Source organism: Podarcis tiliguerta (assembly GCF_965153285.1).
Source record: "Podarcis tiliguerta genome assembly, chromosome: 4".
NCBI classification, from domain to species: Eukaryota; Metazoa; Chordata; class Lepidosauria; order Squamata; family Lacertidae; genus Podarcis; species Podarcis tiliguerta.
Window position 1 is genome coordinate 43,830,587 of NC_139537.1, and position 25,947 is coordinate 43,856,533.

The 25,947-nt window shown below is 38.6% G+C and overlaps 1 protein-coding gene and 1 long non-coding RNA gene across 8 annotated transcripts in view; one reads left to right on the top strand and one right to left on the bottom strand.

Moving 5' to 3' along the window:
* The window catches only part of ROBO1 (roundabout guidance receptor 1), a 564,053-nt gene extending 552,558 nt beyond the window's left edge, over positions 1-11,495 (top strand). For all 4 annotated transcript variants that reach the window (XM_083439173.1, XM_083439174.1, XM_083439175.1 and 1 more), the window contains 3 exons: positions 6,298-6,606; positions 8,803-8,999; positions 9,845-11,495. In XM_083439173.1, the coding sequence (XP_083295299.1) occupies positions 6,298-6,606; positions 8,803-8,999; positions 9,845-9,859 (521 nt within the window). In that variant the 3' untranslated portion in view covers positions 9,860-11,495. The remainder of the gene's footprint in view (positions 1-6,297; positions 6,607-8,802; positions 9,000-9,844) is intronic.
* LOC310677015 overlaps positions 1-25,947 on the bottom strand; it is a 142,223-nt gene that overhangs the window by 93,742 nt on the left and 22,534 nt on the right. The window lies entirely within an intron of this gene.

Genomic DNA, 25,947 nt, shown 5'->3' on the forward strand with positions numbered 1-25,947 from the left:
TGAACTATGGTTGTTTGGATTTTATTCTATCACTAAGTGCAAGCTCTCACAAGGTCAAACACTGAGGTAAAGTGTAATGATTTTTATGGGAACTGCAGTCTTCAAAATTTTCTAAGGACGGAAACTTACAGCATTTTTTTTTTAATTTTCTTACTTATTGTTTTTAGCAAAATTAATATACCATTTGGTGGCGAGATGGCTCAGGTGGCTGATGGTGGGCAGCTCAGGAACCCTATGCCCTCTACTCCAAGAAGAGGTGCTTTTGCCCAGATGCCCAGACAAGGGCTGAGGGGTCATAGCACTCCATCTAAAATTGTGGTCTTGGATGGTTGCGCTGATTTGCTGTATAACAGGCTTCCTCAAGCTCGGCCCTCCAGATGTTTTGAGACTACAGTTCCCATCATCCCTGACCACTGGTCCTGCTAGCCAGGGATCATGGGAGTTGTAGGCCAAAAACATCTGGAGAGCCAAGGTTGAGGAAGCCTACTGTATACCATAGGGTGATCCATAACCCAGAATCCACCCTGCCAAACAATCAACCAGTAGCTGGGTTGGTTGAGTCAGGATTCACTCCTAGTGCCTATGCCAAAATCTACTGACATCTGTTATTAAAAGGCTATAGCCTGTTCAAATCCCAAGAGGGTGTCCTATGATTATTATATCTGTGTCTTGCCCTCTCTGCTGGCCATGGGCTCAATGTGCCTCGGCCCACAACTTCTGAACTGAGCAAAAACTTTATTACTTATTTTTTAGCAAAATTTATATACTGCTTGACTGCAACAGAACCTCTATGTGATTTATAAGAAATATTAAAATAATGACTAAAATAGTTAAAAATGAGTTATTAAAACATTTTAGAAACAATTGAAAAGAGAAGGAAACTAAAAAGAGAATAAAACATGTCAACATCTATGTATTTGGATATGCTTGCCTTAACAAAAATGTTTCAAACAGACACCAAAAATAATACAGTTGGTTACTGTACAGGCAGAAATAGCCTTCTTGGGTTTTGGATTGACACATTTTTACTGATTCAAGGGATTTGTGATCTATATATTTATATATAGATCTATATGTATACTGTATCTTAAAAAATATATCACAGCAGTTTACAACAATATAAAAATATAAAACAAGACAATAAAATAATGGAAAGTTACAAATCTGCAATATCTTTACATGTAAAGTACACCCAGCTAAGAAATTCAAACTGTTTTAGAAGTGGAAATAATGTATAACAATATACAACATTCCAGTTTTAGACTGAAAATATATCTTATATGAAACTATTTTAATTTTCTTTGACTCTTACACTTGGAATTATTTCACATATCTATTTGCATTTTCCTCTTTCAATTTTAAACTGCCGGCTGGGTTGATTTTTCCTCCCCCAAAATTATTTCTCCCATGGTTCCTATAGCCTCTCATTTAAAGTGTTGAAAATTCACGTAAGGAAGATTTTCCCTGTAGGACATGCTATAAAATAGCATCGGTTAATTGTTTTTCTTTAAGCGGGTAACAATGCAGCAGCAATATGCAGACATGTATAAATGAAATAGTTGAGCACAGCTGACCTTTTCTAGTTACCTCTGGGTTCCATATATTGGTTTGATGTCACTGTGTGATTTATTTTTTATTTCTCACCATGGAGGCCTCCATTTTCTTTTTTAATAAGTAAGTGTGCCAGTTTGCAGCAGACAAGGCAGATTGATTCTGGATTTTCTCTGTGATTTGAGCTGTTAAATAAATACTGCAGAGGTGAAATAGTGTTGACCTCTGAAAAGTTTCCTTTTTTGATTTGAAGGATTCCTCTCAGCAAGGAATGGTTGGTTGTAATGAAAGTTTCTCTACCTTCTCTGCAGGTTGTGATAAAGCTTTCTCTAAAGAGCATATCACTTTGTGGTGGTCATTACTGGCATACATCAAATTGTATTTTTAACCAAAAAATTGCTACTAGGCCACTTTCTTTAAATACTATCAGCGTTCTGTTTAATCGCTGTGTGTCACAATATATCCCTGGTTATACATTAAATTGAAGAGTTGGAGATTGCCTAATTTTTAAATGCCTGTCCTTATTACTGTTACATGGGCTATCTTCAACCACATTTTATTATCAGTAGTCTTTCTTCTTGGTCAACATTAGTTCCTTAAAAAGGAGCCATAATTATGGGGACACCTGGGTGTCCTTACTGACTTCCTATGTGATTCTATGGTTTCTGTTCATTGGAAAAGTAGGTAATATGCATGTACAGGACAATGTGTGCTTGGTCTTCCTCTATTAAAATGAATTAGCAAGGTCTTGCCTGCCAAGGAAGCTATTTGCAAGGTTGGTTCTTGTTTTTCTGCCTCCAGCCTATTAAGTAGACTCTTGTGCAATCAGACACTAATGTATTTAAAATATATTCAGAATTTTGTAAGAGCTAAGCATTTGAGAGATGGGTGCATCCCTTGGGATTTATGAACAAAATGATGAATTGCATCCAGTGGCATCTCTCCACTGATGGAAGGCACTTTGATTCAGTAGGGCCTCCATCAGCAGTACAGGGAGATAGGTGCCTTTTACCAATTCCCCCTTCAGCACTCAGTGTTTCTCCTAGCCTGCTCCAAAGGTTTGTAGGATCCTTTGAAACAGAGTGTGTGGGGAATCAGCAAAATTTGTCTCCATCTGAACTCTGCTGATGGAAGCTTCTGTGGGATCAAGCCAGAGGACATCATTGATAGTTCTATTAAACAATAACATCTAAAAATAAAGATAGCTATTCAGTGAAATTTTAAGATAGTTCAAGTTCCAGGAAAATCTGTAGGACTATATTATACCACAGTAACACGTTAACCAGCTAAGACTCAGGACCTATCTTTAACACAAATCTCTAGAACTGGCACTACTCTTGATTTGCTTACAGAATGTTTGTCTTTCTTATTTTCTCCATAACTCCAAAAAGAAAGAGCACTTGTGTTTTTCATAATTGTATAAAGAGTCATTTTGGACAGGGCAATTGCTGTGTAAGGCTGAGTAAAGCTACATCGAAGGTCCTTCTACATAATTATTAACCTATGAAAATGTCTTATGGCACCTTAAAGACATAAGCTCTTGTGGAGTAGAATGCCACATACTTAACACAGTTATGTCTCTGGAAGTAAAGAACTCTTCGCACAATCTTCAACTTTCCAGTCACTTAATTCTTATTCATTTTACTCAACAAAATCACAGGTATCACTGAGCAGGATGGGGTGTTATCTCCTCCTGGAAAGTTAGGATTCCAAACTGGCCCAGTTTTTAGCAGCATTATGGCAACCTAACTATTCAAATATTTCGAAGTTTAAAAATAATTATTCTCCAAACTGTAGTTGAGCTAGGTATACCTAGCTCAACTACAGGTATACCTAGCTCAACTACAGTTTGGAGAATAACTATTTTTAAACTTCTAAATATTTGAATAGTTGGTTACCATAATATAAAGTGTGTGTATGTATATAGCAAGGGACGCGGGTAGCACTGTGGTCTAAACCACAGAGCCTAGGGCTTGCCGATTGGAAGGTCAGCGGTTCAAATCCCCGTCACAGGGTGAGCTCCCGTTGCTTGGTCCCTACTCCTGCCCACCTAGCAGTTCAAAAGCACGTCAAGTGCAAGTAGATAAATAGATACCTCTCCGGCGAGAAGGTAAATGGTGTTTCCATGCGCTGCTCTGGTTCGCCAGAAGCGGCTTAGTCATGCCGGCCACATGACCTGGAAGCTGTCTGCGGACAAACGCCTGCTCCCTCAGCCTATAAAGCGAGATGAGCGCGCAGCCCCAAAGTCGTCCGTGACTGGACCTAACGGTCAGGGGTACCTTTAAATTTACCTATGTATATAGCAGGCTTACAGTTCCAGCCTCTTTCAGCAGGAATTACAATATTTTAAATGCAAACTTTGTCTTCCACGGCTGAAACTACTCCTATGGCACAGACACTTTTAAAAAGTATTGCAAGTATTTCTCTCAAAGGCTACTGGGTGTTTGCAAGGGCAGTACAACAGTAAACCATTGTAACAAGGTGGGGCAGAGGGTACAAGGACAGAAACCACCAATACTTTGTAGGAGTGGGTGTCTCGCTCTTGCTCTCTACATCTATATTATGGATCAGTAAACAATAGTTTCCACGTTAAGCACAATTATATGGGGGGGTGTACACACACACACAAACGTACCCACCATATAATTGTTTAAAACAATTGTTTAAATGGTTTACAGTTTTTGAAAGTTTTAGTGCTGATCCTCAAGATCTGTTTGCATCATATCAATGCTTCCAATAACAGAAAGCCAGGCTCATTTTTTCTCATCAGCTGTATAATAAACTTTTATTCATATGTAAAATAAAACGGAGAACTGTTCTTTCTACTAATAAATGCCCTATAGACATTGTTGCTGTGGAGAAATTGTCACAGGTTTATTAGAATGGTTTCCTGTTATTTCATTGGCCTTTTTTATATTTCTTGGTACATTCATAGCCAAACTATATCTGTGTTCTTTTAATTTTAATCTCTACAGTAGTGTTCACTGGCTCTCTTCTCCCTTTGTGCATGTTGGCTGACAGGAAATACCTGACAGACCCATTAAATGGAAGGCACAGCTGCTCTGAGATTTATAAAGCATTGTTATTTCCTTTTTGGGACACATTTATTGCAAACTGCAGGAGCAGGGATTTTAAAATTTCACTCTTCCTCATTGTGCAATAGATGCACTTGGGATGAATGCTTTACAAGCACATGACTATTATTTACACCTCTCATGGACCCATTTTCCACAGCCTGCTCCTTTTGATGTATACCTGTCATTGGCAACCAGTGCTCTTGATGCAAAGCAGCCTTGTATCTTACTTTCCTCAAGTGGGCTTTGAAGCCTTTCTGTACTTTTATGATACTGATGTGTGCTATTATGCATCACTTAACAGCATTTTTATTTTTAAGCTGTTAATTGTTAATGAAGGAACAGAAATAGCATGAAGAGCACATAGCTGTATAAAAAAAAGACTGTTTTATAAAAAAAATTGTTCTTTATATTTGAAAGCTAAATAAAAACGAACATTGTTAGGTTCTTTGAAGCTTCAGTGCTCCACTTTCCATTCCCTCCCCTAAGTGTCACATTTGTCTGCTTCTGAATGCCATATATCTTTTTTGCCAAGTGTATATCCAACATAGAGACCTACAATCGACCTACATTTTCCCTATTTCAATGAATACCATTTTAAAGTAAGATTTGCACCCAGGAAAACCCTTGGCTTATATTGCCATGTTTCATACAATGAAATAACTATCCGTTTTTATCAATATTTCAATGTTTTTTTCATTTTACTTTATATAAACCAGTTCAAGCCCCAAAACAGTCTGAAGCATGGACAGAAGCTTACAATGATGGTTGAGCTCCATACCCTTTTTCTTTCACACCCCACCCCTTTTCTAACTTTAAAAAACTATAAACCCATACAAAGATGTCAATAAAATTGTTAACATGATAGTTAATAAAAAGTAGCATTAAGTAATCCCAGAAGAAGAATTATAAAATCTCTTTGATGACTTTACATTAACAAGAACATTCTGTTATTTGTTTTACCCATGTATTCAGGAACATGTAACTAAAATTGTGCGGGGCTGGAGAGCAGAGCCACACTTGCTCCCTTCCCAGTACTATTCACACATTCTAGGCATCTCTGCAGCCATCCTGAAACACATGCAGAGACTGTCCCTATGAGCAGAACTCTGTGCATGCTGTTGTCACTAGATTGATTTGGAAGTCCCCTCCCGCCCCCCACTAACTTGGGGGTCTATTTTCTAAAGATTTTTTTGTACTTGCATTTCCCCAAGCCTGCTCTGGTATATGAATACAGCGGTACCTTGGGATGCGAACGGAATCCGTTCCGGAGCCCTGTTCGCATCCTGAACAGAACATAAGACGCGACTGCGCGCGTCGCGTTTCGCTGCTTTCGCGCGTGGCGACATTTTGACCATCTGCGCATGTGTGAGCGGCGAAACCCAGAAGTAATATGCTCCGTTACTTCCGGGTGGCCGCGGAGCACAACCCAAAAATACTTATCCTGAAGCGTATTTATCCCGAGGTATGACTGTAGTGCTTTTTAGCTACATAAGGATCTGAACTTACCAAATGTTTATGGCATTTAACTTTTCTTGGTAATTTCCTAACACAGAGAGATAAAATTATTCTTAGTATTTCTACACATTTTGGAAGCTAAGAAACATGAAGTTGATTTAAATGATTTTTTAAAAAATAATTTCAGCTATTTTCTCTTTTCACCCTTTTGTAGACCTACCACCACCACCAGTACCGCCACCTGCTATAAAATCTCCCACTGCTCAGTCCAAATCTCAACTGGAGGTACGGTCCGTCATGTTGCCAAAGTTGTCCTCTATAGACCCAAGAACAGAAAGGGCAGTGGAAAGAAAAGGGCCAGGCTATAAGGGGAAAGAAGGAGCTGATGGCCGTCAGCATTCTGACATGCGGACAAGTTCAGGGGAGCGCCGAGAGTCACAGGAACAGCAAAGTGAAGGCAAACCGCGAGGAAACAAAGCAGCAAGGCGAGATGGCACACCAGCAAAAACACATATTCTCCAAGGTGATTTGATACACTGGGCAAATGCTAAAAGCTTTTCCTGCAATAATGAAGTTGTCTCCGCTTAGTCACCCAACTAGATTCCCCACTGAAATGAAAGCTTAGAAGAACTCTCTCTTTGTAATATAGGCATCTCCTAAAATTTAATAATATAAAACAAAACAAACAAAAAGGTAGAGCACCAAACTTTGCAGCTAGGAAATGTGAAGGAGAAAACCATAAACAAATAAAAACCTTTAGAAATCTGATGTCTCCTATTCATCCAAACAGCAGAAAACCATAAACAAATAAAAACCTTTAGAAATCTGATGTCTCCTATTCATCCAAACAGCAGAAAACCATAAACAAATAAAAACCTTTAGAAATCTGATGTCTCCTATTCATCCAAACAGCACTGTATCCTGGCATCTCATGGGTTACGGTAACCCCTGAAAAGTAGTTTTCCTTGCATCTTAATCACTTTCTGTCAAAAACTGAAGAGATTAGCTGTTTTTCTTCAGATTCCTAAAAGGAAAAAGTATGGCAAAGCTAACTCAATCCATTCTAAAAATGTGAAGAGTGTGATAACAAAAGAAAGGTAGTTTGGTTTCGGGATACTTAACTACAAACAGCAAGCTAGAACACATTACAAACGCCACAAAGGACTCGTTCCAGACAAACATAATATATTTTTATGGCAGCCAGTAAGGCCTGATTGAAGAATATGTATGAAGGTATCTATATAAGCCTTTGTAAAAGCTGTCATCAAATAAGCAAACCAGTCCCGATACTATCTAACCAGGGCACAAAACTACGAAATAGAAATTGGGTAGTAAATTGGTTAAATGGGTACAAAAGCAAGAGGTCTGTAAATGACAATGGGTCACAATAAAGTGAAGTCATTAGCAAGATACACCAAGAATGGTGCTGCGATTGTTGTTTTTCAATTTATATATCAATGGCATAAAAGCCGGTGGCAAAACTTGGTGGTGAAATTGGAAACACTGTTAATGTTTAAGTAAATTTTCACTTAAAAAACAGTATTGACCTAGGCTTGTGTGTAATTTGTTAAATTCTGCCTTATCATTTAACTATGAGTTTGACCAAACTGTGGTAGGCAGTGCCTGGCGTGCTCTGGTCCATGGGGTCACGAAGAGTTGGACACAACTAAACAACAATCATTTAACTTCACTGTCACACAGAACAGTTCATTTTCAGCTTCTTTGAAGCATGGTATCACAATATACCTGAAAGTGATCACTACAGCCCTTGCAATTATCCCACACGCAGTGAGAAAGGGCTCATGATCATGCCAACTAGCCTTGCTTCCTTTAGCGACTGGATGGCTGGCAGTAGTGTGCAAAACTCCTGCATTCAGCAGCCCCAGGAAATCAGGGCTCCCACCTGCCCTATGTATGTATAGCTGTACTGTATACACACATAATCCCTTTCACACTAACACTGAATATATGGCTGCCAAAAAGATATGGACAGAAGGTGCATTGGGGAAATGACTTCTTCTGACCTCTTCTTGCTCAACACCTTTTTTACTCCACTATCCTCCCTTATCTCAATCTTCCACCACCATATATACCATCATTCTGGCTGTGTTTCCATAGACATTTGTATATAAGTGCACTTGAAAACATAGCACAGAGACATGTGTATCCTTGCAAAATGAGAACAGCTAGGCGTTGGTTTTCAAGATCCTCCATTATCACACAGTTGTATGTGCATGTAGGTAGCTCCGCCCTTTCCCATTCACCCCAATGTATGCATTCCTTCTTGGTCACTTGTTTTCCAGCAGTGTTGTACATAGTAGCCACTCATGTTGAAAAGCATTCAGGCCAGCATCTTCTCTTAGCTTGTTATTTTGCCCACTTCTATTCTGAGAGAGAAACATTTGGGAGCTTTTGTGTCATGGAAGAGGTCGCAGCGAGTTCTGCCTAAAAAGAAGCCTATTCCTTTCCTTCCATTCATCTTTTTATAATAGCAGCTCTTCCAGTGTACATCTGGAGGAGAGAGCAGAGAGATGTGCAGGCACATAGAATGTGTTGGGAGACAGACAAGTGTAATCAACTGCAATTTATATTTGCTATTTCCATTGCTCCAATGCTAAAACAATCACTTAAGTACAAATGCAGTACTAAAAGACATTGTGTGTTTCAAAAGGCATTTTTGTCTATGGTAATATTAACACATGTGTAATTCTCTCCTTAGAGGATATTCTGCCATATTGTAGACCTACATTTCCAACATCAAACAACACTAGAGATCCTAGTTCCTCAAGTTCTATGTCATCCAGAGGATCAGGAAGTAGACAAAGGGCAGAACAAGCAAATCTAGGTCGAAGAAATGTGGCAGAAATGCAGGTATTTGGAACATATGAGCAAGGAGAGGATGAAGAAGAATTACAGGTAATATGTGTTTCTGATAGTCACTAGGGGGGAATCTTTTGTGAAAATACAAATGCTTATTCCTCAAAGCTAGTTTTCTTTTATCCCTTAATTGGTTACTCTACAGAGACTTTAGATTTTTGGTCTCATCAGGTAAGTATAATCCCAATTGGAGCACTGTTTCATATCTATTTAATCTCTAAACCACTAATCTATGAGCGCCACAGAAATTTTAAGTTCTTAACTTTCGTTACAATTTTTTGTTGCTAATTATATTTACTATAAGGCACAATACAAAATTAACGCTGAACACAGCTTATCTCAGGAATTGTGCATGAAAATACTATATGATATCTTATTATAGAAATGAGGCAACAAAATATGAAATTCAAAGCATTATGCTATAGCAATATTATGATGGAAAGATGTACAGTGGTTCCTCTGGTTGAGGACAGGATCTGTTCTGGAGCTGCAGTCAGAACCTGGGGTTTCCGCAACTGGAGGGACAGCTTCTACGCACACATGCGCGGCGGTAGAGCACTTCTGCGAATCTGCGTGTGGCAAAAACCTGGAAATATACTTCCAGGTTTGCCGCTTACATATCCCGAAGTTTACATAAGTGGAGGGATATGTAAGTGGCGGTATGACCATAATTTGTATTTCCTAATTATATGAAACTTTTTTTAAAGTGTTTTTACAGTAGTCAAAACTAAGCAGTTTTTAACTACTGCTTAAATCATAATCTACTATATTGTGAAACAAAATTATTTTAGTAAGTATATTCTCCAGAATAGCATAAATTATTCTGAGTGAGAAGGCAAGAAAATACCCAGAAAATACATCATGTGTTGTTGTTTTTTAAACAGGAAACTGAAAGCTGAAGAAGAGATGTAGTGTAACAAGTTTCTGAAATCTAATCAGAAAGATATCACTTAAGATGCCTCAAGTCTGATGATATTTGATGCCAGAAATAATGTTCAGTGCAATCAGAGTGTACAATTCCCCATCTTTTTATGCTATCAAAATCCTAATCTTTATTTTAATGTTATTTTAAAACCCTAAACTTAATGACCCTGTTTATTCACTTTAAATATCACACATTTCCTCTGTCCATGACAGCAATTAAACTGCTCTTTATGGTGCTACACTAGCTACTTCTTCCATTGTTAGACAGAGGGGGGAGCCTTAGTTTGCTACCGTTGTGGCCAGTGCAGTACAAGACAAGTATGTCACCAAACCAGTTCATAATCTTATGAATAAACTATCATTGATTGGACAATAGAAAATTGCAAAAAAAGAGAGATATCTATGCAGATTTTCTAACCTTCCAATGCTACTATAGGCTGCACTTGGTGCAACTAGCATTGTATTTTCTTCCAGTAGTCAGATTCCTTTGCAGCAAAAAGACATCACACAACTTGAGTTAGGGTGGTTTGTACTGTAAACACATACCGGTTTTTCAACCCCTGCCCCAAAAACTTTTAATTTGTCTGGATTCTATCATGCTTCATCTGGAAGGTACATTCTTCACTGCAAATGTTCTTTAGGATAGAAAGAAGGCATGTCGAAGTGAACTTGGCAGTTCTATCACAAGTTAAGCTTATCAAATACTAAAGCGGTTGTTGGCCTCAACCAGTGCTACTGAAAACAAAAATATAAAAAGGATTGGACATTTTTAAAGCATCGCTGGGAAAGGACATCATCATCATGACTGGCCCAAATCTCAGACCTCTACTTTATAGTGTCAATTCACCTTAAAGAAGAAGTGCCACTTAAAGAAGTTATGTTTTGATCTTGGGGTGGTTGGGTGGGGGGGAAGAGGGTTGATTTTTTTTTTTTTTTTTGTAATGCACTGTTTATTTTTTTATTTTTTGGTTTTAAAAGCACAATCACTAAACTTTATTTGTAAAACATTGTAACTATTAACCGTTTTTGTCTTATTGTAAGATGTTACACCTTTGTTTGTTTTTTCATATTTTATTAATGCTCTATGTTTGTTGAAAGGTGACAGATGGTAATGGTATCATACCTAAGAATGGGCCATAAACTGAACACTTCCCGTTTTCTGGACTTTAAATTCTCAAGTTTGCTGTGGCCTATCTTGACATTGGATTTCCAATGAAATATAGCCATTAGTTCCTTTTGAAATTACAGAATTATGTCCTTTGTCTGTAGATTTTTATGATCTCTTTTGTAATTATATAATTTCTTTGTCATCGGTGCTAATGGAAAATTGTGTGTTTGTTTATGGACAATTGTCAGGCCTAGCCGCAGTGGGGGGAAAGGAGTGTTTTGGTATTTACTGAGGGCTAAATTTTTTCATTTAGCTAATTTTTAAGAAATGGTTATAATAGAAAGGGCGTGCAGTACTGAGGGAACAACCATGTGATTAATGTTTTTCATTATGTTCATGTAAGAAACCTCATATTTTAGCCATAATTTTGCATACCGAGGATTCAATAATCATAAAAGTAATTTTTGTCACATTATTTATTAAAAACGTTCTCAAATACATCATCCCTTTTGTCATGTTTCTTGTTTAACCTACAGAATGTATATTTAGGAGCTTTCTCACTGTAATAATAAAAATAACACTGACAAATCAGATTTTATTGCACATCAAACAAATGCCCGTCCTATTTTAAAGACCCTTCCTTGTGCTCTGTGCTTCAAGACATTTTCCCCCTTTGGTCTAAGTCACCCAGTGTCAGAGCTGACAGACAGCTTCTGCCCTCACTGCAACTGTGACCCCAAGTTCTGCATTGTATTTCGTGAGTAGCAACATTTCGTTATATGTGGTGGTGCGGAATAAAAAGGTGCCTTCAAAAATAAAAGTGGAGTGGAACTAAAGCAGGTTCCATTTCATTACAACTAGACCTAAGATTTCTTCCCACTCTGTCCTGTGACACTTAAATAGAGAAACTGAGAATCAAGCCTGCCAGAAGCTTCTAGAAAGGGCCAGTCTTTATGACAGTTCAGAGAAAAAGCCATCCTTTTTCTAAGAATTGTCTTTAAAGCTGCAGAAAGACCAGGTGCACTGTAAATTGAGAGTAGCAGGCTTCAGCCATTTCTAGTCATGACATTTAGTCATGCTTGGAGAAGACATGCTCTTGTATGTTTCTTAAGCATTTTCCTTTGTTTTGTGCTTTTTTTCTTTTTTTTTTTACTTACTGTTGGCCCAACTGGCTACCTTCATTGGTATTGCTGAAAGCACTTTGAATATTCCCTATTGACGTTTTGGTGTATTCTCTGCTGAGATTAGGTAGGCAGTAGATATAAGCTCCTTAGCGTTTTGTGTTGTTTATTTTTATTCTAGGATTTGCTTATTTTAGTGAATAGAATATAAATATAGGACACGGTGCATCTGTATGCACATACATCACTTTAGTATGTTAAGAGGAGGATATTAAATGCCACAATGAAATACAAAATATATCCTTTTGGAGACTTTGGTAACCAAGCTGGCTTATCGATGTGTGTTTGTGTGTGTATGATTATATTCCATGATTTATAAAATATTTTAAAATAATACTCATTACTGGATAAAAGAAAGAAAGCACATTTTAAACATGTGCATCAATATTTCAATGTTGTATAAATTTTAGCAACATTAAAGCAAACATTTTAAGTACTGCTGAAACTGCACTTGAAATTGCTATATGATCTTTTAAGCATTCTACCACTAGAGTCCTTGCTGAAAATTACTTCATCTGATCTTATAAAATACACAGACACCCAAGCATGAAAGGAGGTTACTCTTGCATTACTAACATAAATAAACAATTGTTCATTGACGGGGAAGCAGCAAACCTCTTTTCAAAGCCATGAAATGTTTAATTGGTCTCTGGACATATTCCTGAGGAAATACTAATTGTGTAAAAACATTAGAGAATTAGAATTTTTTTTATGGCATGGATTTCATTTATGTAGATGTTGGAGGCAACGTAGCTATGTGCTTTGACATTTTATGTTACTTGAAAATAAAACCACTAACGAGTAATCCCAAACTGCTCATATAGAAACATTTGAACTATTGCAAACAATCAGGAATGATTTCTGTTCATAATAGTTTTGGTGCAGGAAAAACAGCAAATAAGGCTGAGGCACCTCAAAACCATGCACACCACAACCCCTCCTTGTGCAACTGTTGGCTGGGCTTCAATGAATTGGGGTGAACATGTTTTCTAGACCACATCTGTTGAGGTCTCATAATGCTAGAGGTGAAGCTGAATGCTGGGAAATTCATGACAAAAGGAAGGAATTCTTCACGCAGTGCATACTTTGAAATTCATTACTATAGACTGTGTATCAACTAGGACGGTTTTAAAGGGGGATTAGACAAATTAATGGAGGTTAAAGCTATCATGGTTAATAGCAATATTATCTGCAGTATCAGAGGCAATATGTCTCTGCATGCCAGTTGTTCAGTGGAGGGCAAGAGTGGGAGAAGACCATTGTGCCCATGTGCTGCTTTCATTTCCCATAGGCATCTGGTTGGCCACTGTGAGAGCAGGGTTCTTTTTAGATTAAGAATTAACATGTTCTAATGCACATCTGAAAAGTTATCCAGTCCTTCCAAATACAATTCCTTCAAACTACTGTAAACTGTTTTTCTTCCCTCACTGTTTACCCAATGCAAGTATTCATGCACAGTTTGAAACAACAACGCAATTTTTAAAATAACTATTTCAAGTAGATGGTGCATACATTTTTATGGACGTTTTTATATTACATTTGTTGAGTATATAAGTTTACTAAGTTTCTACAAATCTATGCAGCACCACAATCATTTAATGAGACATTGACTTGAATTTCCAGAGGCAGAAACATGCAAAATGCCAAAACAATTTTAAATTCCTATCTTTTCACATGTCTCTTTTATGCTGCAAGCCACCAGCTCTGTCCTATTGAATGGACTGTGTTGTTTCATTCTGGAACATATTCAGATATAGTATAGGAATCTCACATTTACTGCTAACAAGTTTTGCCAAAAAATACTTTTCTTTTATCTCCACTAGAGATAAACATCTGCTCAGAAACTGCACAAGTAGTAAGACCATGTAAATGAAATATTTACAGAAAGACTTGCTTTTGAATGCAATTTAAAAAAATACAGCATTTCACACTCTCAAGATGCGGACAAATAAAAGAAGAGAAAGAAAGAAATTTATGGTACATAATCACCAAATTCATTAATAATTATGACGCTTAACCAAAATGTTGCCTTCGTATAAAGCCTGCTGGCTGTGAATTATTGTGAACTGATGCCATCCAAAGAAAAATCGATCCTGGTTCACTGATTACAGAACTTACAGTAATTCAAAGCTAATGATTGTATGTATATGGAACTGTCTCAGAAACCTCAGGCTGTGAACACTGGGAAGACTGTTGTTCCCAAGGTCTAGGATCAGAGGAGAATCTGCCTTCCCAACAACAGTCCCCCCTCCCTGATGAGTGCCCTTTTTTGTCTTCATACTAATCAAAGATGCATGAAGTTCATTCTTATACATAATAAAGGATATGGGGCTGCAAGCATGGGAACCATTCATGGAAGAGGTATGGTGGTCCCTGGCCTAAATTCTACTTTTCAAAGTCTAACATTGGGAGCAAGTACATCTCAAAAGGTTTCCCTGCTTTTCTTGCTTTGAATAATTAATGGGACATATGGCTGTCATAGTATCAGCTGATGTCACAGTGGTCCTATGCAGACAGAAGCCATAACTCCCTCCCTGGCCACCACTTGATTGGCTACCCTGATGCTACAAAGGAGCTAGAAGCCTTGGACCAGGTAGCTGAGTACTACAGTATGTATGGGTAAACCTTGTAACTTGAATTCCTTTAAATGATCAATCTTTCACAAATTAAGTCACATTGCTTGAAGGCCATCGGCTTTCACATGCCAGCTTTTGGCATTTTCCAAATCAGTTAATACGGTATTGCTTCCAGAGATCCATTTTGCTCTTTGACTTGCAGTCTGAGTCAAATGTAAGCTGCTTGTATTGGTCCCCCCCCCCCCCATGATTGAATTAGCACATTCTGTAGGGAGAAACAAGAAGGTGATTCCCTAGAAAAGTCTTGGACCATTAGTTGCTATAGCAACCAATCACCAATTCTTGGCTATCTATGTTATATAACAAAGCCAGACCCATTTGGGAGGTTTGGCCATTTAAGCAATCCCTCTATTGTCCTTTTTCCCAACCAATTTGAAGAGGCCTTGAGGTCATTCAGGCCAACACCACAACCAGATGTTTAAAGCTGCATTGCATATTCAAACCATGATCCAGTGATCAAAGATTCACTCACTGTTTTTCTGTAGTTGGGAAGCACCTTGAACCTGTGGGTTCTGGGCAATCCCATGGAATAGTGGGTTAAGTTACTAAGATTACCTAGGTCCCAAAATTATACAGTGGTACCTCGGGTTAAGTACTTAATTCATTCCAGAGGTCCCTTCTTAACCTGAAAGTGTTCTTAACCTGAAGCACCACTTTAGCTAATGGGGCCTCCTGCTGCCGCCATGCCGCCGGAACATGATTTCTGTTCTTATCCTGAAGCAAAGTTCTTAACCTGAAGCACTATTTCTGGGTTAGCGGAATCTGTTACCTGAAGTGTATGTAACCTGAAGCATATGTAACCTGAAGCGTATGTAACCCGATGTACCACTGTACTAAATTCCAGGCAGATCCTGAATGATATGTGCAGTTTTCTTATTCTTTAGCTGAATTGGTGGTGTGAAATTGGCATGGCGAAATAGAAAGAGGAGCAGGGAAACAAAGGGTGAGACAGACACATAAAGAGATCAAAGAAAATTTATTTGAGTGAGGAAAGTTAACCTGGAGAGGGAGTTTATCAATTTACAGTAGGTCACAATTTCCACAAGGGATTACATTCCAAGAATTGTGCCCAAAGGCAACCCTGGCTCTGGAGAGGCTGAGATCAGTGTTGATCCAAGACTGATATAAGTCCCCCAAAAAGGGACATTCTGGGGGCAGGACTAGAAGGGGGGGGGGCATAGGCTGGATCCTAAGCCTGTTCTGCTTCATCATGTGTACTTGGCAACCCAGTACAGAATACTATTTTAAAGGCTCATCTTTAAAGGCATAGACAAGGCAGCAGGAGTCGCCCAACAACTGAATGGGTTTTGGACATGGTGTAAATTTATGCCGGCTTAATTTACGGCAGTGTGCTTTATACCAGCTTCTTGGGCATAGGACTGCTCCCTAAGAAAGCAAATTTAACACTGACAAACTTGTTATTAGTAAAGAGGCAATCGAGGGAATCTTTGGTTGTTAAGAACTTGTTCCCTTCCTCCCCCTAAAAAACACATTGCGGGACATATTCTCATGAGCTAGAATGTGTCGGCCAATAGGAAACAACTTTAAATTTAGATAGATCCCAAAGCAAACATCTGAAATGGCATCTATGAGGCTATTTATAATGAAACAATGATATAAATACATATGATACAATGTAGCATAAGGCATTTTATCAGAGAACAACAAAAAGAATTGTTTTATATATCAGATATTTTATATATATATATATGTATATGTATGTGTGTGTGTGTGTATAATTTTAATAGTGGCCAATAGGCAATATCAACAAAATTAACCAAGCACAGAAAAAGGCTTCAAATTGCCTAACTAATCACTGTGAGTTAAACTGCTATGTGCGGCAACCCTTCTAGACAGCCTTCTTTAGCACAATCTCTTGCCTGGGTAAATAACAAAAAAGAACATCTACAAATGCCAGAGAAGGGGGCTTTAATATACCAAGCAAGTCAGCAATTTAATCATACTGGGATATTAAGGACTTGCCTACTCAGCAGTAGACTCCATATAAGGCTGTGGAGCCAATTGCTTTTAATATTTTTGAAGCATGACAATAAAACTGTATTTATTGGATTTTTGCTCAGATCTAAGCAGTTATTTAGCAACAGCAGTATTGTGAAATGCAATGGAATCTTTTTAGTATTGACGTTTTCCTGCTTCTGGTCTCCCATCATTTTGAAAACAGACATGTATGTACAATAACAGTTCCCTCTGGGCTTAGAGCAATGAAAACCGCTTGTGATCATACCTGATTACAGAAGGCAACTGGATGATGGCTATTCAAAAAATTCAGTAACATATTACCTTAAATTTTGTGCACAAAAATAATGACCAAGTCTACAGATGCTTTAGAAACCTATTCAGCATTAAAGCTTTTTAAGGAGTTCATTTTCATTTCTAAGATGATGTTTTCTATCAGTGACCTAAAGATGCTTGTCATTTCAAAAACAAAAAACTGTCTACACTAAAACCTGTAGTACAAACATGCCTGTTAACAGGAATTGGCCAGAGCTACAAGGTACGTATTTTGGACAAATTTTGGAAACACACATTTCCACTTAAAATGTAGTATTTACTGTTGTGTTATGGGGCCAAGTATCTTCTTCACTGACATGGGTCTCACTAGGATGGCTGGTGATCTGATCAAATTGTTTATTTTTTTTCCCTTTACTACCATATTCATATTGCCAGCTTCCACGTGTGGAACAGCTATCTAGGGTTCCATGACCTCTTTATGACTAATAATATCGCACCAATCACTTAACTGGGAAAGGCATCTTCTCTTATTATCTTATCTGCCACAGACCGATGACCTCCATCTCTCATTTCCAATAGCAACTCATACCAAAACATTGCTAAGGGGAGGCAACAGGGATATGTTGTCAGTTGAGCTAGCAAATTTTTGCACTTTGTTAGGAGCATCCTGCTTGCTCTAATTTGAGAGCCATGAACAATAGGGTAGGACTACAGTTAACACTACGGGACGCGGGTGGCGCTGTGGTCTAAACCACTGAGCCTAGGGCTTGCCGATCAAAAGGTCGGCGGTTCGAATCCCCACGACAGGGTGAGCTCCCATTGATCGGTCCCAGCTCCTGCCAACCTAGCAGTTTGAAAGCACGCCAAAAGTGCAAGTAGATTAATAGGTACTGCTCCGGTGGTAAGGTAAATGGCATTTCTGTGCACTGCTCTGGTGTTGGTGTTCCGTTGCACCAGAAGCAGCTTAGTCATGCTGGCCACATGACCCAGAAAAACTGTCTGCGGAACAGACAAACGCCAGCTCCCTCGACCTGTAAAGTGAGATGGGTGCAGCAACCCCAAAGTCATTCGCGACTGGACTTAACTGTCAGGGGTCTCTTTACCTTTACAGTTAACACTAAAAACATTTTTCATTTAATATTTTCTTGAGTACAATACAAAAGCTGAGTGAGAGAAAAATGATGCATCTGGACATTTGCTATTATGTTCCAGATATTCCAGGAAATTTCATTTGCATTTAGCCTGTAAGTCTTCAACATCCTCCTTAAGCATTTTATTTAACAGACATTTCCTTTAAAGTTATCTATGCCTTTAATATCCTTAGATCCTTTTTCAACAGAAACATATGTGAAAGGCACTTTGTGCTACATCTTAATCAATAAGGGTCAGTTCACTGACATTTACCGTGAGCTGCATATTATTTCGCAAATGCTCCCATTGATGTTACTCTACACAAGTAGCATGGGTATAATTTAGCTTGCAGCTAAATGCTTTTAAAAGAATGTGTGGCTAAAATATAAATCAATGAAAGCTTCAAGGATGCAGTGCAAATAAAACACAATAATTTCCAGTTTGCTAACAATTTCTTGCCCTTTGTTTAGAAGGAAAATTCGGACAATGCAACCAACAGTCGAAGCAGGAAGCAAAAACTGAAAGGTGCTGTGATATCAGTCATACACCTGATGAACAGTAGAAGTGGGAATTATGGGCCCTGGTCTGCTTTGACACTGTTAAGGTAAAGGTAAAGGTACCCCTGCCCGTACGGGCCAGTCTTGCCAGACTCTAGGGTTGTGCGCTCATCTCACTCTAGAGGCCGGGAGCCAGCGCTGTCCGCAGACACTTCCGGGTCACGTGGCCAGCGTGACGAAGCTGCTCCGGCGAACCGGCACCAGAGCAGCACACGGAAACGCCGTTTACCTTCCCGCTAGTAAGCGGTCCCTATTTATCTACTTGCACCCAGGGGTGCTTTCGAACTGCTAGGTTGGCAGGCGCTGGGACCGATCAACAGGAGCGCACCCCGCCGCGGGGATTCGAACCACCAACCATGCGATCGGCAAGTCCTAGGCGCTGAGGTTTTACCTACAGTGCCACCCGCGTCCCTGTTGACACTGTTACACAAGCATAAAACTCAATTTTGAGGAATGAGTTGCAATTTTCTTCATTCCAGGCCAGATATTTAAAAATATAGTCACCCTGTAACACTTGTGCCTTAAAAACTTGACCTTGAGATTAGGGGCTCATCTTAGAATGAACCTAGAAAGCAAGGGCCTGAGAGATTTTCCACTTTTCCCATGCTCTCTCACCATGGGTCTGAGCTGTTTTGTTTGTCCCACTGCTTTTCCCAGGAAAACCCGCTGTTTACCGCTGAATCAGAACAAACGTCAATCTGCAGAATAACCAATTGATTTTTTTTTCTGAATGAGCAGTAAGGAAAGTGTTTTCCCAGGGGAAAGTGGCGGGACAAGCGGAAGCATGGAAAAACCCCAGCACCTGGGTTACTGCAAATGCCACAAAGCAGGTACCTGCCTGACTCCTAACCTTTTCCCCAGAATGTTGGCACCCCTGGCCCCAACTACCAAGGAGAGTTATTGCAGACAAAGGAAAAGAAGTTCTGAGCCTGACATGTGGTCTAAAGGTCAGATAGGTATCAAAAGGGAAATAAAACGATGGCTGCAATATTACGCACACTTCATTTGGAGTGAATTCCATTGAAATTATCAGGGCCTATTTCTAGAAAACATGTACAGGATCAAGCTGTAAACTGGAGACAGAAGGCATAATGTTTGAAATACTAATTGTTTGGGGAGGGAAAGTTGTGACTTCAGTTCTCATTTAGTATGTGCCAGCCTCTTACAATGTGCTTAAATGGACACAAGAGTAGTCAAATTTATTATCTATATGTTTCCTACCATGTAAGAATGGTTCTTAAAGGGGCTGGTTTCATACACCAATCAAAATCCATTAATTCCTATAAAGTCTGTTTTTTATGCTAACCAAGATTAATACTGTTAACTTTCAATTTCCTAACATATAGGTGGTGGTGCTTTTATGACACACAGACACCAAGACATTTAAAATTACTGGAACAACTAGACTTAACATACATCTGAATTAATTTCGTATGTCAAGCAGTTTGAAAACACACATATCTATATGAACCATAAGTAATAACAGTGCCTCTTTGCCAATTTGCTTTGCGATTATATTCGAAATGCGTTTTCAGTAAGCTTCAAGAGCTTTATTTATTATCAGACAACTGAAGTGAAATAAATTTGACTTTCTGTGGATTCACTCTCTCTTTTTAATACCTTCACTGCTTCTAGGCTTTTTTATGTATGAATATTGTCACTATTTTTTTAATATCTATTTTCCCCAGGCAGATAGTAGTGAATATATCCAAACCATCGCTATGAATTTCTGTGAAAAGAAACGATAAGTAGTGTGTCTAGATAGGAAAAAGAAGAAACACACTCAATACTAGAAGAGATTGGAGGGGGGGTACAGGTGTTATGTATAAAAAGTCATTAATTGCCGTCCATTTTTAATTTTTACCATTGATATGTAAAGTAATTTTGATTCACTAACATTTCCCTGTAAAAGAGTAAAACTTTCCTCTATTTTGTGTTGCATTTTTGGTTGAGAAATCATTGGTTTTTTGCTTTAAAGGCTACATAGGAGGGTTAAAAGATATTAGAATTATATTTAATTATATCCCACCTTTTTCCCTGAGAGGGACTCAAGGCAGCTTATAGCTAAAACAGAAACAGCTAAAAACATCAGAAAAAAATAAATCATTAAAAACAGTTAAACATTAATAGAACATATATATTCTATTAAAGCTTACAGATCATTACAATAAAAAAATTACAGCAATTGCCATTTCCTTACAATCATTCATAAGAATGTCCTCACCTATTAGTGGAAGGACAACAAGGAGGGGGAACTGGTCTAATTTTTTCTAGAAAGGGAGTTCCAAATTCTGGGAGCAGCCACTGAGAAGGCCCTGTCCTGTGTCTTTCCCAAGCATGCATGTGAGGGTGGGCCAGACCAAGAGAAGGACCTCCCTTCAAGATCTCAGGCCCCAGGCAGGTTCATCTTGCAGATATTATGGACTTAAGCTGTATAGGGCTTTATAGGTCATAAGCAGCACTTTGAATTTTGCTCAGAAACGTAGCCAGTGGAGTTCTGGTAGTAAGTCATAACCTCCTTATAACTATCTCCAGTCAACAACCTGGCTGCAGTTCTTCTGAATTAAAGTTTCAGACAAGACAACCTAGGGCAGTGATTTCTTAGTGGTGGTGCCCCAGTTTTGGAACTTCCTTCTGTGAGACAGCTAGTGCCTATTCATTTTAGTTTTAGATGCAAGTTAAAGACTGGTTATTCAACTAGGTTTTTTAGTTGAATCATACACAAGCATTTCAGTTTTTAGTTGTTTAGCTGTGATATGCCTGTCTGCCTCGTTCTTAGTAATTGTATTTTAATTGGTTGCAACATACTGTGAAATCGCTGTGCAATGAAGAGAGGTTAAGAAACATTTTAAATAAATAAAATTGGGGGGGGGGGGACCCTATCAAAGGCTTATTTTCTAATGTAGTAATTAGTCACGACAAACCTATAATGTGTGTGCTAAAGAGACCCAAAGAAAGGCCCAGAGGATTTAAATAGTGCTTTTGTTAGCACCTTTAATATTTACTAAATGATGCATGGAAAACGATTTTAGATAGAAACTATTAGGGATTTATGTCAGATCTGTCTAAAAGACAGCCCAGTCAGTCCAAAAAGAGACTGAGGGCAAACCAATCCCGGGAAAACAGGCAAACTGAAAGGTGCTTCAGAATCAATTGGACTAAGTAATACAAACATAAACCTACTACCCTAACCTACAGATCCCCAGAAATAAATTTCAGTGCCACTATGGGCTCCTCAAAACTTGTCTTAATGATTTCCCTAGAACAACCTTGGCACTGAAGGCCTCTTAATGAGGAAAACAGAATGTCCCTCCAGCTAATCTGCCCCTCACTAAATGATTCATCTCTTTTTACTGTTAATTTGCCCAAGTTGCCCAGCTGCTGGCACTTGTGCTGCTTGATATTATTATAATTGCATATGTTAGATATTGTCACCGGATCCTACTTGGCAAGAAAAAATAAATCTTGTTTCTTTTTCTTGCATATGTACCAAATCTGCTCCTGGCACAAATTTGCATATCTGTTGCAAATTCTGGTGATATTCCAATTAGGGGTAACCATAATATCATATAATACAACTGTAGAGTTGGATTCCGAGGGTCCTCTAGTCCATCCAACCCCCTGCAATGCAGGAATCTCAACTAAAGCATCCATGACAAACGGCCATCCAGTTTCTGCTTAAAAACCTTCAAGGAAGGAGAATCCTTCCTGAGGGAGCCCGTTCCACTATCAAATAGCTCTTACTGTCAGAAAGTTCTTCCTGATGTTTAGTCAGAATCTCCTTTCTTGTAACTTGAATCCACCGGTTCGAGACCTAGCCTCCAGAGCAGGACAAAGCAAGCTTGATCTATCTTCCATGTGACAGGCCTTTAAGATATTTGAAGGTGGCTATCATATTTCCTCTCACTGTTCTGGCAAACATACCCAATTCCCTCAACTGTTCTTCATAAGGCTTGGTTTCTAGACCCTTGACCCTCGTCCTCCTCTGCACATGTTCTAGCTTGTCGATATTCTCCTTTAATAGTGGTGCCCTGAACTGGACACAGTACTACAGGTATGGTCTGATGAAAGCAGAATGGAGTGGGACTATCACTTCCCTTGACTGGAACACTAGACTTTTGCTGAAGCAGCCTAGAATAGCATTAGCTTATTTTTTAATATCGCCCTTTCCCTGCTCCTTCCCGGTTCCCAACCCTTTCCCCCTTTTGGCCATTCACAGAGCTGAGTGTCTAATAGACCCTATGGTGTGATTCATCATGCAAAAAGAAATTATACTGAAAAGATACTGCACAAAACCTTTGGAAAGGGGATTTTCTTCTTCTCAAGCTGGGAGTAATATGGAAATTTTGCCCAAGGTCTGATGGCCTGGCCTTAAACTCTAACCTCTCTTTGTTGGAAATAGCTAGCTTGCTGTCACTAAGAAGCTTTCCAGTTCGACTTTATTTGACTGTAAGTTAGAAAGCTGTTGGCCAATAATAATTTCCTTTCTCTTTCTTTAGCACAGCATTTTATGCTCTTGGTCTTTTTGTGATCTAGTTTTGCTAACTGACATGCCTTGCCCTGCATAAAGAAGCAGCCAAATAGACTCATAGTTACTATGGTCTTGTTTGTGCTTCGCATAAAGTCACAATGTGGAAGAATGAAACTTATAGCATGTGCCACATACAATAAAATAAAAAGATGCTTATAAATACATCCTTCAGGATATAATAAACTACAACACTAACTTATCTTAAACAATTGTGCGTGCCTGAAAGTATGCATAAATGAATATTTTGTCTATTAGCTTGAATAACTTAGTGCCTGAATACAGCTCATCATAAGCTGATCATTACCATTTCTTAGGTTATTGATGGGGTCATTCACCACTATCTGTGCAGGACTTGTTCTCTGCCTCGCCACTGAAATGCTTTCAAACACTCTTAGCAGATTTCTGTCAAAAGTCTATATTGTGTATGTCTTGCTTGTCTTGGGGCCAAACCAGACATTGTTTGGAAGTTTTGTGATTAAGTCTCCTAGAGGTTCTTGCTCAATTCCAGAGAGACACTGCATTGCTCAATAGTATATATACCACACTTTCTATGTATAAGGCATGAAATTAAGCGGGCAAAGTGGAAGTAGATATTTTACTAAAGTTTCTGTGGATTATTGTTGCTGCCTCCAATTCATAAGAGTTTGAGCAAAATAGTGGTTAGGAATCCAACTCCAATCCACCTCTGTTTATATGGCGGAATATTATCTAAATCACAATTACATCAGAACAAAATATAATGGGAGAATAATGTCATGGAAATTGATAAACAGCTTTTTTCCCCTACTGAAGAAATGTGATTTACACATTTCCATCCAATTTAAAAAGGAAGTTAAAGAACTATATTTAGCATTTGGGTCTTGGCAGATTGAAAAAAGGATATCCCACACTTCAGTGATCCAAAGGGACTACCATTAATCCAAGGAATGCAGAAATGTATTTTCCTTGTCGAATGGATTGGTTCCCATGGAAGCACTCCAGTAGTACAGAATTGAACTGCACCATACATATCAATGAAATATATACTCAAACATAAAATATCAAACTCTTCCGGGTAAATAACATTGTTTATCAAGCTGTTTTAACTGGCTGATGGATAATCTTTTTTCTTTTTACATCAGGCCCAGTATATTTTAAAGAGAAAAAAAGTATTTATGATCTAATGAGACATAAATTCTTCAAATTCCATGCCAGTATATCCCTCAGAGTTTCCACCTGACACAAAGTATACACAAATTTGGCCTTTGTGAATGATAAATGAAGTGCAGGAAATTGGGGGCAAGTATTGATGGTATAGGGCAATGGCAAAACAAGAATGGCTTAATTTTCAGGCTACGAAGTACAAATAGCTCTCATTTATTTTAATGGTAGAAGTGGGTGCTCAGTTCTTCTGAAAATCAATTCACTGCCATGTACTTTGATTGCTAGGAAATCTTCCAAATCTGTAGTTGTTATAAAAAGACATCACCTCTTTATAACGTTAGACAGCAAACACACAAACAAATGATTTAATTCACAATAGGAGTGGCACAACAGTAAGGGAAATTACTATTGTAAAAATATAGTTTTGTGTGATTAGAAATTAATACTTAAGAGTAATAATGTCTCTGTGTTTCACTGTAACCAGTGTGGTATAGTGGTTAGAGTGCTGGACTAGGACCTGGGAGACCAGGGTTCAAATCCCCACTCAGCCATGAAGCTCACTCTGTGACCTTGGGTCAGTCACTCACTCTCAGCCTAACCTACCTCACAGGGTTGTTGTTGGCATAAAATGAGATGGGGGAGTACCAGGTATGCCACCTTGAGCTCCTTGGAAGAAATGGTGGGACATAAATGCAGCAAATTAAATGAAGAATGCAATCCTATACCTACTTACCTCTGGGGAGACACGTATAGGATTGTGCAGTTAAGTGTACAACAATTACTAATGTGCAAAAGTAATATATTTCCCTTTTTTAGGTTTTGACATTTCTGTGATACCCAGTTATTACAGAAATAATTCTTTCCCCTGCCCTGTCACAGCGGCAGCTTATATTGCAAAAATACATATTCTCAATACTTTAGTGAATACTAATTCCTTTCCCTGCACCATAAATCAGCTGGACTGCCAAAATAATACATATCATTTCTGGGACTCACAGCTCCCATAAATAAAATTTTCATTTTCTGGGACTGACAATCCGAGTTTCTAATATCGCAGTGAGCCCTAATCACCCCACTTCCTCTTTACGACTATTACAGGCTTACGGACTTGATAGATCTGCAGTTGTCTGGTCTGCCCCAGAGCTTCAATTTGAAATAAAAAGTTCAGTGAGTTGAGTTTTACTTCCAGTTTTTTCTCTGATTATGTATAGTAACTTTGTCCATAAGTCATCACAAATTTATCGGTCTGCTCTGATATAGAATAGGAACCTACAACTAGTGTGGTCTGCAACAAAATGCTGCAGTGTAGTGTTCCCATTCAGGGTTCCAGTCATTCCACGACCCAACTCCCAGTTTTCTGTTGTTTCCCCCAATAGCCACAGTGTAGCCTCTGGCAAGCTCAGTCCTCACTAAGCTGTTTTTAAGGTTCTCTTCCCCTGTATGCTTTTGCCTTAGCTTAAACTTCAGGCTTTCCTGCCAACCTAGCAGTTTGAAAGCACGTCAAAGTGCAAGTAGATAAATAG